Source organism: Ovis aries, chromosome 7, assembly GCF_016772045.2.
Source record: "Ovis aries strain OAR_USU_Benz2616 breed Rambouillet chromosome 7, ARS-UI_Ramb_v3.0, whole genome shotgun sequence".
In the NCBI taxonomy this organism is placed as follows: domain Eukaryota; kingdom Metazoa; phylum Chordata; class Mammalia; order Artiodactyla; family Bovidae; genus Ovis; species Ovis aries.
This window is the reverse complement of record NC_056060.1, coordinates 13,340,916-13,354,048: the sequence shown is the minus strand read 5'-3', so window position 1 is coordinate 13,354,048 and position 13,133 is coordinate 13,340,916. Positions and strand designations below refer to the sequence as shown.

The window sequence follows — 13,133 nt, the reverse complement described above, 5'->3', positions numbered from 1 at the left end:
AGGGTGTGGGTTTGACCCCTGGTCAGAGAACTAAGCTCCCAAATGCCTCACAAAGCAGCCAAAAAACAAGAAACACCACCATAATGAGATATCACTTCATCCCCACCAGGATGGCTGTCATATCAATAAAAAAGATAGTATCAAGCATATGGAGGCAAGGATATGGCGAAACTGGAACCCTCACACACTGCTACGGGAATGTAAAATGATGCAGCCACTCAGCTTGGCAGTTCCTCAAAAAGTTAACAGTTAAAAGGTAGTTAAAGAGCTACCATATGACCCAGGAACTCCACCTAAGAGTTTATATGTCACGTAAAAACATACACTATTGTATGGCAAAACCAATACAGTATTATTATAAAGTAAAATAAAGTTTTAAAAAACTTATATACTATTCATGGCAGCATCATTCATGAATAGCCAAAAAGTAAGAACAACTGAAATACCCATTAACTGACGACTAGATAAACACAAACGTACTATACCTATACACTGGTGTTACTCAGTAATAAAAGGGAAAGAAGTACTACAGAAGGCAAATTAGCAGGTTTCTGCTAATGGGTATGGGATTTCTTTGGGGGTGATGAAAATATCCTAAAATTAAATATGGCCATGGCTGTACAAACTCTGTCAGTACACTAAAAACTACTGAATTCTATACTTAAATGTATTTTATGGGATATAATTTATATCAATAAAGCTCTTAAAACAAGAAAAAAGTAACTAAGTAGTCAGTGACTGGATATAACTGTCTTTGTATGCCAACTTAAGACATACAGAATTTCTTCTGCATTAAAATGAGCTGCCCTTGCCCGCCCCTTTGGGATTGAATTTGTAGAGAGGAGCTAAAATTACTGAAACACAAAATTTTTTAAACACATGCTCATTAATCCTCAGGATCAAATTCCAGTTATTAACAAGCAGATTATATATGCACTTGGAATAAACTGGCAGCTGAGTCACCTGGAAAGTAGGGAATCCATATGAATAAAATCCAAATACTTCAGTAGAAAAGGTGAAAGAATTGTTATTAACTACTAAAGTGAAAGTGAAAGTGAAGTCGCTCAGTCGTGTCCGACTCCTTGCGACCCCATGGACTGTAGCCTACTAGGCTGCCCCATCTATGGGATTTTCCAGGCAAGAATACTGGAGTGGGGTGCCATTTCCTTCTCCAGATCTTCCCAACCCAGAGATTGAACCCAGGTCTCCGGCATTGTAGGCAGATGCTTTACCCTCTGAGTCACCAGGGAAGTCTATGTTCCCTTTAATTGCAAGGACAACTGCCCCAACTGCCAAGCGTGTAACATTTGCAACAAATTTTGAAGAACACAAAATTAAATGACAATGATACTAGCAAAGATTTTTATGGAAATATGAGATCTAATGCAGGTAACAAATTCCAGAAGGATACTCACAAGGAGAAATTTCAGTTCTCTGTGAAGCTGACTCAGAGGACCTCTGGGCTCTCCTGATTCCACCTTGATATTCTAAAAAATTCCCAGAGTCAGTTTTCACTGGTAATCCCATCTTTTCTCCATCAGGGTCACAGTTACTTGCATTTCAAACTACCCACACATTTAAAAATATTTCATAAAACACTAGTGAATTGAAAAAGTAGGTCAACACTTCCATTTGGTATATCTTCCCCAGAAATATAGACTCTGCCCATCCCAATACAGAAACCTCAATTCAGGCCACCACAACCCCTCTCAATACAACTGTAGCTACACAGAACACACCCTCTCCTGTTTTGTGTCACTGAATTTCCAAAAGGACAAGTAGAAATATAAACACACTTCAAGACTCGATGACAGGGTAGGAGGTGAGAGGGAGGTTTAGGAGCCGGGGGACATATGTATCCCTGTGGCTGATTCATGTTGACATATGGCAGAAACCAATACAATATTGCAAAGCAATTATCTTCCAATTAAAAATAGATTTAATTTAAAAAAAAAGATTAAATGACAAACTTAGCATTACCACCCACCAAAAACAACACTCTCCCTCCCCTCAATAAAACAAACAAACAAAAAAGGGTGAAGGGGGGTGAGGAGGTTTGAAAGAAAATAGTAAATGCCGTTGTATGTCAGTACCTACTGCAGGAAAAGAAAAGTGTGAAGAATATAATTGTATAATTATTCACCAGCCCATCACCCTGAGAAAAACCACTCAACTCTACTCAGGACTTTGTGTACATATTTTTTAAAACCATAGTTGAGATCCTACTGTACATAAATTTTGTACTTTTGGAGCTTTTTTTTTTTGCTTAATAATAAGCATTTTCTTTCATTATTAAAGATATTTTAAATCATAATTTTAAAATATGTATACAATATTTCATCAGGAAATCTATTTATTTTTCTACTGATCATTCAGGTTTTGTTTTTAATATTTTCAAAACACAGCTGTATGGCTGCACTAAATATCTTTGCCCATGTATTTTTGTTACCAATTCTGATTAATTTCTTAAGACAAAGCCTAGAAATGTAAATATAGGGTGAAAAGGGCTAAACAGAACAATGATTGTTGATGTGTTCTTAATATCTGCATTCTTTTAAGAACAGCAGGGATTGTAAGTCACTGTGATGATTCCATTTGGGTCTCCACTGAAAAGTCTTAAGTTAGGTAATTACAGCACTGTGGATAACTGATGGATCAGACCACCTGGCAAAACCTTCACCGGCTGTGCTGACGAGACTTCAGGCTGAACCTTTCAGAGCTGTCCAGGAACTAGCAAGTTCAAAGTAAACCCACACTGCGTAAAGTCAACAGAAAGGAGGGCTGGCTCCTACCAGAGTTGCAGTTGAAGAGAGAGGAGGGGTCTGAAGGATCTCATCCACAGGACTCCAGGAAATATCCAAAGTGATCGTGGTTTGTGAAGCAGCAACTGTATCATCCAAGGCAGTAGACTTAAAGAGCTCGTACTGGGCAAAGCCGCCGGCTGTTAACTGTAATTCAGCAGACCATCAGCAGCGCTTTCACAAGGCCAAAGGCCCATTATCAAAACGACTGATTCTTTTCCCCAAAGAAGAAAAAGTGCCGTGCCAAATGGAAAAACGAGACAATTCTCTTTCATCACAAAGATTAGCTAAAAGGCATATATTTTCAGACATCAGTTGATATGAAAATAAACATTCTGATACTATAGAAAAATATCTAGTCCTATTAGGAATGAAAAAAATCCTTTACACTAGGAAGGCAGATTGACAGCAGTTAGAAGAAGATAATATGAAAGAGAAATACTTACAGCAGACAAGTGATGCCTTTTCTTGTGAGACTTTTTTAGGTCTTCGAGATTTACAGAATAATTTTTATCCACTGTAGGACATGATAAAAAAAACTTTATAGGTACAGTTCAAAATTACATCATTAGAGATAGAAAATTACAATCTAATTCACAACACTAATGACTATCAAAATTAAATTTTAAACTACAGATGAAATGTTCTTAAAACAAGTAAAGTGGAACAAAGGTCAGTACTACTACCAAAAGTATAATTAAATGCCTATTATGACACTGGAATTATATTATCATTATATCCAACTTTTTAATTTTCCAATGAAATTTCAAAAAATACACACATATAAATGAAATGAAACCCAAATAAAACAGCCATAAACTCCTCTTTAGACTTCTGGAAATCTGTCTCTGATGTCTCCCACACGCTGCAGGTTACACGCTAGAGTAGACTCGTGGTGGCTTACACAAGCTTCACTGTGTGCACTTTGCTCTTGATATGTATCAAGTTTTAGTAAAAACTATGAAACAGTGATTACACAAATAAATAAATACACACACCTCCACAAAAGAGGAGTGAGCTCTCACCTTTACAGGTGACCATGTACAAGACAATTCCTGTGATGTTGCTACTGGTTGAGATAAGCTCAGCTCCCAGCCAACTGATACCTTCAGGATCTGAACCATCACACCTTACCCAGAGAGGAGGAAGGGCAGTAACTGGCCGATTAATCTTCAAATGGGTCATATTAGGATTGTGAGCCATGGTATAAAATCCAATTAACTGCCTTGGAAACAAGAGGAGGAAGAATAAATAAGAGGTAGAGATCATTGATCAGTCAGAAGCTTTCTTTTCCAAAGATATCATGAACAGTAGCTACGATGCTGACTCTGATCCCACTTCTGATCACCATCTAATATTCTGTACCAATTCCAAAGTGGGTTTTTTTCCTTACACTAAGCAATTCTCTGACACTAGCTGGTATCCTACAATTCAACTCAGTTCTGACACTATCTACCCAGAGACAGCATCAGCAACCATAGGTTAAAGGCTCAGTCCTACAAGACTGCCTCACCTCCAACTTGTATTGCCAGTTCCAAGTCCAAGTTGTCATCTATGTGTCTACAGATCACAGGTTCTGACAACCCGCTCCCTAGCTTCAATTAATTTGCTCCCAGAACTCAGAGAAATATTTTACTTGCTAGATTACTAGTTTATTACACAAGGGTAGAACTCAGGAACAGCCAGATGGAAGGGAAGCAAAGGAAAAGGTATGGGGAAAAGGGCACAGAGCTTCCATGTCCTCTCCCAGCAAGCTGCTCTCCCCGTAACTCCACGTGTTCACCAACCCAGAAGCTCTTCAAGCCCTCTCCTTTTGGGTTTTAATGGAGGTTTCATTACATAGTCACAATGGTGACTAACTGAACTTAGGGAGGGGTTGAGTCCCAACCCCTCACCAGGTGACTAAACTTAACAAACTCTGGCCTCTCTCCCTTCCAGAGGTTGGGTGGGACTCAAACTTCTAACCCCTTACTCACAGGCTTGGTTCCCCAAGCAACCAGCCCCCATCCAAAATTTACTTGGGGTGGGGAGGTCCAAAAGCCACTTCATTAGCATTAAAAAAGACACCTTTATTCTTCTCAATCCCTAGGAAATTCCAAAGGGTTTTAGGAGCTGGGTTCCAGGAACAGTGGACCAAGACCAAATATGCTTCTTCTTATACATCACACTATCACAGTGTCCCAGAAACAAAAATCTGGAAATTAAGTGGCAAAATACAGAAATGTTTCACCGGAGAAGAAGTGAGAGCCAGGCACACCAGACAGATCAAGATCCACACACCAAAAACTGACAAAGTATAGCCACTACAAGCAGAGAGCTCAGTGTGGTGGGGGACAGGGTCAATGGGAGTGGAGGCAGGCTCTGAGATCAAGCAAAAGAAGTAACAGACCATGTCAATCACTTCTCAATAAAGCCAGGGGCGGGAGAAGCAAGAAAGAAGCCAATAAATGCATAAAAGAGATGCTTGAGGTCATTAGCCACCGAACACAAAAACTTGAATATAGTCTGTGAGTTAGATAGTATTATTTTAACAATGTTAAATTCCCAGATTTTGATGACTGTTTTGTGGTTACACAAGAGAAGGTACTAGGTTTTAGGAAATACATAGTGAGGTATTCAAGGGTAAAAGAACACAGTGTCTCCAACATACTGTCAATATTTCATTACAAAAATGTGTGTGTGTGGTTATATAGATGGGGTGTGGACAGGAATAAGAGGAGGAGGAGAGGGGAGGAGGAATAAGCCATAAAATCACAAAGCAGAGGCAGCAAAGTGTAAATTTTGGTGAAACCTGGTTAAGGGTACACAGAAGTTCTTGTACTGTTCTTTTACACTTCTCTGTAAATTTCAGAGTGCATCAGAATTAAAAGTTACCCAAAAATACAGCTTAAAATTTTTCAAAAAAAAAAAAAAAATTTTTTTCAGAGATGAAAAGTAAATTTATTACCAACATATGTTCAGAAAACGCATTTCTAAGGGACTGTACTTCAGAAAAGAAATATAATAATCCCAGAAGGAAGGCCTGAAATGCAAGAAGAAATGGAGAGCAAAGAAATGATAAGCATATGGATGAATCCAAACAAACACTGGCTGCAGAAAACAACGTGAATAAAAAAATTCTCAAGTTGTGGGAGAGGAAAGAAAAAAAGGCCAAATATGACTTAAAATCAAGAAGCCATTAAAGAGTGATTGACTACAAAAGATTTTAAAAGTTTCTACACAGCAAAACAAAACAAAAAAACCCACTCTGAAGGAAAGTCACTTTGAATACTACTGAAGGCGATGGCAACCCACTCCAGTACTCTTGCCTGGAAAATCCCATGGACAGAGTAGCCTGGAAGGCTGCAGTCCATGGGGTCAGTGAGGGTCGGACATGACTGAGAGACTTCACTTTCACTTTTCACTTTCCTACACTGGAGAAGGAAATTGCAATCCACTCCAGTGTTCTTGCCTGGAGAATCGCAGGGACGGGGGAGCCTAATGGGCTGCCGTCTATGGGGTTGCACAGAGTTAGACATGACTGAAGTGACTTAGCAGTAGCAGTATAGTCCTTATTCTCCAGTATTTTCTTGTTTAACGATTTTTTAATGTAGACCATTTTTTAAGTCCTGACTGAACTTGTTATAACATTGCTTCTGCTTTATGCTTTGTCTTTTTGGCCAGGAGGGATGTGGGGTCTTAGCTCCCTGACCAGGGATCAAACCCGCACCCCCACTGCGTTGGAAGGCAGAGTCCTAACCTCTGGACCACCAGGGAAGACCCCTTCTTCTCTAATATTATATATATGACCAGATCCTCCAGGACTCCCTGATAGCAAATACTTTTGGTTTTGGAGTTGAGAGAGACCAGTCACATGGTAGGAGGTGGGAGGGTAGTGAAGCTGGCTAAGCAGACAGAGGCAGTAGGGATTCCAACAGGGGTACTTCTGGCATGTGGATGGGATAATTCCTCACTGGACAGGAGAGCCCCAGGCATTGCATAACATTTACCATCCATGGCTCAGGCCAACAGCTCCCCTGAGTTATCGTGACAATCAAAAAGTACCCCTGCATATTTCCAAATCCCTGCTGGGCACTGGACTGGAGGCTGAAGGTTCTTTTGTGTCCTATGCGTCACTCAGGAGGAATCTGGATTTTATCACGAGGCAAAAGGACCACAGGAGGCTTTTTAAACATGGAAGCAACATAATCAGGCTTTCATACAATCACTCTGGCAGGAGTGAGGAAGAAAGATTGGCAAGGAACCAGATGAGAAGTAAGGAAAACAATTACGAAGCAACAACATTAAACAGTAGAAGGAAATGGAGAAAAGGCAGAGTCATCTTAGTCACACCTGAGTTACCCATGGGACAGGCAAGTACTTAGAACTACTTTTAGAGCATTAAGTCTATACATCAAGGGGGTGGGGGAGGGAGAAAGAGAGGGATCTGGGCTAAATACCTATGCTTTCCCCAATGTTTATAAGAATTTCTTGTTGTTTAATTGCTAAATTGTGTTTGACTCTTTTGCGACTCAATGGACTGTAGCCTGCCAGGGGAATTTAAATCCTACCCTCCACCCCTACGGTAAGAAAAACCTACCTGGCTCTCCCAATTGGTAAAGCAAGCAGCCAAACATTTTCACCAGTAGAGAGATCAGAAATAGCAGTGTCTTCAGACTGTAGCTCTTCAATATGACTTGGTTCTTCCTTTTCTAAAGGCTTTAAAAACATTTAATTATTTAACCAGATAAGAGAACACTACGGTACTCTTCACTATGCTAGAACAATGTACTGATTTCCAGACCCTGAAGCGCAAAATGATTGGGTTATGACAAGAATCATAGCTAGAAACCAATGGGGTACCAATCCATCTCACCACTCATCAGAAGTATTTCCACTGTCCTGTAAGAAGATATTGATCTATGTTGCACTGATAAAGGAAGTATATGACGCCATCAGAAAAGGAAGTGCTCTACCATGTACAAATTATATACAAAACACCGAGGGAAACCCATGGGAGACTCCCTGATTTTGTCATTCCCCAAACTTGAAGGTTCATAGCCCTTTCGACTCATTTTCTAAGTCTCCAGGATTTGTTACAGCAGCTGACGTTAGTTACCTCATTATTATAGAAATATAGGGTATATGGTTCCAGACTATATTGATTTGCTATATTATACTAATTCTATGCTATATTATACTATAACACTGGTACTAATAATATATTATAATCCTAATATTGTTCCCAATTTCACTATACTATAATATTAATTGCATACTATAACACTAGTACTAATACTATACCATACTAGTAATTCAGTTCAGTTGCTCAGTCGTGTCTGACTCTGCGACCCCATGGATTGCAGCATGCCAGGTCTCCCTGTCCTGGTAGAAGTATATACTAAACTACTATTCCAATACAGTCGTCTCTTGAACAATGCAAGTTTGGACTAGGCAGGTGCATTTACATGTGGATTTTTTTAATGGTAAATATTAACCCTGCAGTACTAGACAGTCCATGATTGGTTGAACCTGTGGATGTAGAACCACAGATACAGAGGGCCAACTGTAAAGGTACACTAGGATTTTCAGCAACACAGATGGTGGGGCAGCCCAAGCCCTGTGTTGTTCAGGAGTCAATGGTATATTAAGGAAGAAACCTATCTTTTAGAAAGATATTCAAATAGAATTCTTAAAATTAAAACAGCAGCAACAACTTTCGTTGGTTTTCAGGAAGACACATATCCGAAGGGTTTCCAGCAGCCAGCAGAGCCCTGCAGCCTGCGCAGGCCAAGTCGCTGTGTCTCGGGCTCAGTATGACAGCCTCTAGGTCCAGCCATGTTGCTGCAAATGGCATTATTTCATTCTTTTTAATGCACAGCCCTTACTTCTTAAGTCTATTCCTCTTAGGACTCTCAGCTCTCATTTGTGTTTCTCATATCCACATGTTTAAGTAGTGAAATAGCTCAGCACTGCCAATAATAACAAAAATTAAACGAAATAACATTTCCTGAGCATGTACTATGTACGAGCTACTGTTCTAAGCTTTCTTTTATTCTTCATAAAAACCCTGAGAAAGATCCTATTAATAACCCTATTTTATGGACTGAAAACTGAGCTAGTGGTTGGCTGAATAGCTTATATAGAATAAGCAGTTGAGTGGCAAAACCCACATTTGGATCTAGGTAAAGTGAAAGTTGCTCAGTCGAGTCTAACTCTTTGCGACCCCATGGACTACTATACAGTCCATGGAATTCTCCAGGCCAGAATACTGGCGTGGGTAGCCTATCCCTTCTCCAGAAGATCTCCCTGACCCAGGAATCAAACCAGGGTCTCCTACGTTACAGGTGGATTCTTTCCCACGGAGCCATCGAGGAAACCCCTGATCTAGGTAGTCTGACTTCAAAACCCAAGTTCCTGTCCACTAAGGTCTTCCAGCAGTGAATACTTACTAGTTATCTGACCTAGATATATCCTCAACTTTGAATTTCTTCTGCCAGATTCCAGATTTTATTCCCTTCTAGGCCTGGGTTTCCAAATAGTTCCTAGAAGTATCCAAGAAATGTCATTTTCCCTTCCATGCTACTTTTCAGTATTATCCACCTAACTAAAACTCATGCTGTAAGCTCTATTGACCTTTGCAGACTTGAAGGCCATTTTAGTTGTTTCCCATCCAAAAATGCCAGGACCTCACTGAACTCCAGGTAAGTCCTCACAACTCCAAGCTGTTTTCTCACTAGTATCTCAACCAATTTCCACAAATTCCTCTGCTCCTCTTTACCTTTCCCTAGAAACTCATTTTCATCTTGCAGCTTTTGCTCTACACACATTTTCTCTCTCCTCATAACAAAAGTCTAAATTCAGCCACATAATTCACTTACAATTATTTTCCAAGCATCTGTCCACCATAAATAAGCATCACTAATACAAAAAAGAAATAAAGTAGTCCCCTCCTCAGAAAGGAGTTTTCGTGTAGTATGTAAAACAGAGTGCTCTCTGTTCATGCATCCCAATCCCCATCCAGACAGCATGCAGGTCCTAAAGCAAACAGGCATTCCTTCTAAAGGAATGTCCACTTTCTCCTGTTATATCCTGTTTCTATCTACTTCAAGAAACGATAAACCCAAAAAACGGGTCCTGGCCCCAAAGTAACTGTGTAAAATGACAGCATTATCAGCACTCAACTAAAACCACTGCTACTGCTCGGCCAGAACGGTTCCCTATTTAAAACACAAAGGTGTAACGATGCAATTATAAAGTGATGAAAAAAATAAGAAGGTCCTGAATACACGGAAGAACTGTACAAAAAAGATCTTCACGACCCAGATAATCATGATGATGTGATCACTAATCTAGAGCCAGACATCTTGGAATGTGAAGTCAAGCGGGCCTTAGAAAGCATCACTATGAACAAAGCTAGTGGAGGTGATGGAATTCCAGTTGAGCTGTTTCAAATCCTGAAAGATGATGCTGTGAAAGTGCTGCACTCAATATGCCAGTAAATTTGGAAAACTCAGCAGTGGTCACAGGACTGGAAGAGGTCAGTTTTCATTCCAATCCCAAAGAAAGGCAATGCCAAAGAATGCTCAAACTACCGCACAATTGCACTCATCTCACATGCTAGTAAAGTAATGCTCAAAATTCTCCAAGCCAGGCTTCAGCAATACGTGAACCGTGAACTTCCTGATGTTCAAGCTGGTTTTAGAAAAGGCAGAGGAACCAGAGATCAAACTGCCAACATCTGCTGGATCATGGAAAAAGCAAGAGAGTTCCAGAAAAACATCTATTTTTGCTTTATTGACTATGCCAAAGCCTTTGACTGTGTGGATCACAATAAACTGTGGAACATTCTGAAAGAGATGGGAATACCAGACCACCTAACCTGCCTCTTGAGAAATCTGTATGCAGGTCAGGAAGCAACAGATAGAACTGGACATGAAACAACAGACTGGTTCCAAACAGGAAAAGGAGTACGTCAAGGCTGTATATTGTCACCCTGCTTATTTGACTTATATGCAGAGTACATCATGAGAAACGCTGGGCTGGAAGAAACACATGCTGGAATCAAGATTGCCAGGAGAAATATCAATAACCTCAGATATGCAGATGACACCACCCTTATGGCAGAAAGTGAAGAGGAGCTAAAAAGCCTCTTGATGAAAGTGAAAGAGAAGAGCGAAAAAGTTGGCTTAAAGCTCAACATTCAGAAAATGAAGATCATGGCATCCGGTCCCATCACTCCATGGGAAATAGATGGGGAAACAGTAGAAACAGTGTCAGACTTTATTTTTGGGGGCTCCAAAATCACTACAGATGGTGACTGCAGCCATGAAATTAAAAGACGCTTACTCCTTGGGAGAAAAGTTATGACCAACCTAGATAGTATATTCAAAAGCAGAGACATTACTTTGCCGACTAAGGTCCGTCTAGTCAAGGCTATGGTTTTTCCTGTGGTCATGTATGGATGTGAGAGTTGGACTGTGAAGAAGGCTGAGCACTGAAGAATTGATGCTTTTGAACTGTGGTGTCGGAGAAGACTCTTGAGAGTCCCTTGGACTGCAAGGAGATCCAACCAGTCCATTCTGAAGAAGATCAGCCCTGGGATTTCTTTGGAAGGAATAATGCTAAAGCTGAAGCTCCAGTACTTTGGCCACCTCATGCGAAGAGTTGACTCACTGGAAAAGACTCTGATGCTGGGAGGGATTGGGGGCAGTAGGAGAAGGGGACGACCGAGGATGAGATGGCTGGATGGCATCACGGACTCGATGGATGTGAGTCTGGGTGAACTTCGGGAGTTGGTGATGGACAGGGAGGCCTGGCGTGCTGCGATTCATGGGATCACAAAGGGTCGGACATGACTGAGCAACTGAACTGAACTCTTGTTAGATTTGACAAGAGAAAATTAAAGTAGAAATTCATGAGTCATAGTGATTTATGCTGTGTGTAACAATAGCCATCCACCAGTCACATATGGCTTTTGAACACCTGAAATGTGGCCAGATCAAATTGAGATTTAAGTGTAAAATCCATATCAAATTTTGAAGATGCAGTATGGAAAAAAAGAGCTTAAAATCTCATTTTGATTTTTATATTAATTATTGAAATGATTAACATTAGATTTTTTAAAAACATTATAAACATCATTTCAGACCCGGCAATCCTATTCCTAGCTATTTACAGTAAAGAAAACTTGTGCTCACATAGGACTTTGTACAAAGATGATCATATTCCTTGTTTATTTAGCTCTCTGGATCAGGAATGGATCAGCAACTAAAAGAACCACTAAACACATACAACCTGAATGAATCTCAAAGGCATTATTGTACTGAAAGACGCCAGACTCGAAAGTTTATACACTTTCGTATGATTCCATTCATGACACTCTTAAAAAGACCACGCTACAGTGAGGGAGGAGGAGGAATGATTTTAAAGGAATAGCACAAGGGAGTTTTCAGGGTGATGGAGCCGTTTTGTGTTCTGATTATGGTGATGACTACCACACTGTATAAATGTGTTAAAATTCACACAACTAAACAAAAGAAAAAGTAAATTTTACAGTATGAAATTTAATTTCCCCTTTTTGTTTTATGAGGCTACTAGAAAGTTTTTAATTACATATGTGGTTCACATTATCTATTGGACAGCACTCTACTTATTACTAAAAGATGTTAGAATCCACACTAATACGCTGACATGAAAATGTGTACATTTGAGATTATCCCTCAGAAACCAAACTTGGCTGTTAAGAATTAGCCACAAAGCCCAAGCACTACTTACCACTTTTTCCACAATAAATATGGTTTCATTTTCATGTAGAATATTTTTCAAAGGGTTTGGTTGGCCTTTGCTGATCAACTGCACTTGAATATCAGCCTATTAAAAACAGATTGAGGTCCAGCAATGTTATAGAGACACATATATATATGTACAAATATTTAAACACATAAAGACCACTTCTATGCAAGTAACTGAACAAGACTTAATGTTTTAAAAATACAATTTCATTTATTCTTTGCCCATGTCATTTTTCATGTTGAGAAAATCTAGCTGGGGAATTCCCTAGAAGTCCAGTGGTTATGACTCCAAGCTTTCACTGCAGAGGGCAAAGGTTCAATCCCAGGTTGGAGAACTAAGATCCCTGCAAGCCTAGAGTGGTCAAAACAACAACAAAACCTAGCTATTATATTTTGTATCTGTATGCTTCAAGGCCCACCTAGAGAGCACCCTGCCTTGTAAGGCCTTTTGATTAGGACCACACTGACATCCTCTTCCCCTAATCATTCTGGATTTACTGTTAGGAACCATAAAATTAGCTCTTTACTAAACATTATTTTTTCTGATTTTTCCATGAAA

At 39.8% G+C, this 13,133-nt stretch overlaps 1 protein-coding gene across 11 annotated transcripts in view; it reads right to left on the bottom strand.

The window, feature by feature from the left end:
- Nucleotides 1-13,133, bottom strand: part of ZWILCH (zwilch kinetochore protein) — a 42,211-nt gene that overhangs the window by 20,894 nt on the left and 8,184 nt on the right. For 5 of the 11 annotated variants that reach the window (XR_009601413.1, XR_006060301.1, XM_027971517.2 and 2 more), the window contains exons 3-8: nucleotides 12,558-12,653; nucleotides 7,381-7,499; nucleotides 3,800-4,026; nucleotides 3,248-3,318; nucleotides 2,793-2,948; nucleotides 1,416-1,487 (exon numbers count right to left, since the gene is read on the bottom strand). Coding sequence is in view for 7 of the 11 variants with exons in the window: in XM_027971517.2 (XP_027827318.1) it covers nucleotides 1,416-1,487; nucleotides 2,793-2,948; nucleotides 3,248-3,318; nucleotides 3,800-4,026; nucleotides 7,381-7,499; nucleotides 12,558-12,653 (741 nt within the window). In the remaining 4 variants the exon portion in view is untranslated. Of the gene's footprint in view, nucleotides 1-1,415; nucleotides 1,488-2,792; nucleotides 2,949-3,247; nucleotides 3,319-3,799; nucleotides 4,027-7,380; nucleotides 7,500-12,557; nucleotides 12,654-13,133 lie in introns of those variants that run through there. The other 6 variants (XR_006060302.1, XM_060418878.1, XM_060418881.1 and 3 more) reach the window with 2 other exon arrangements.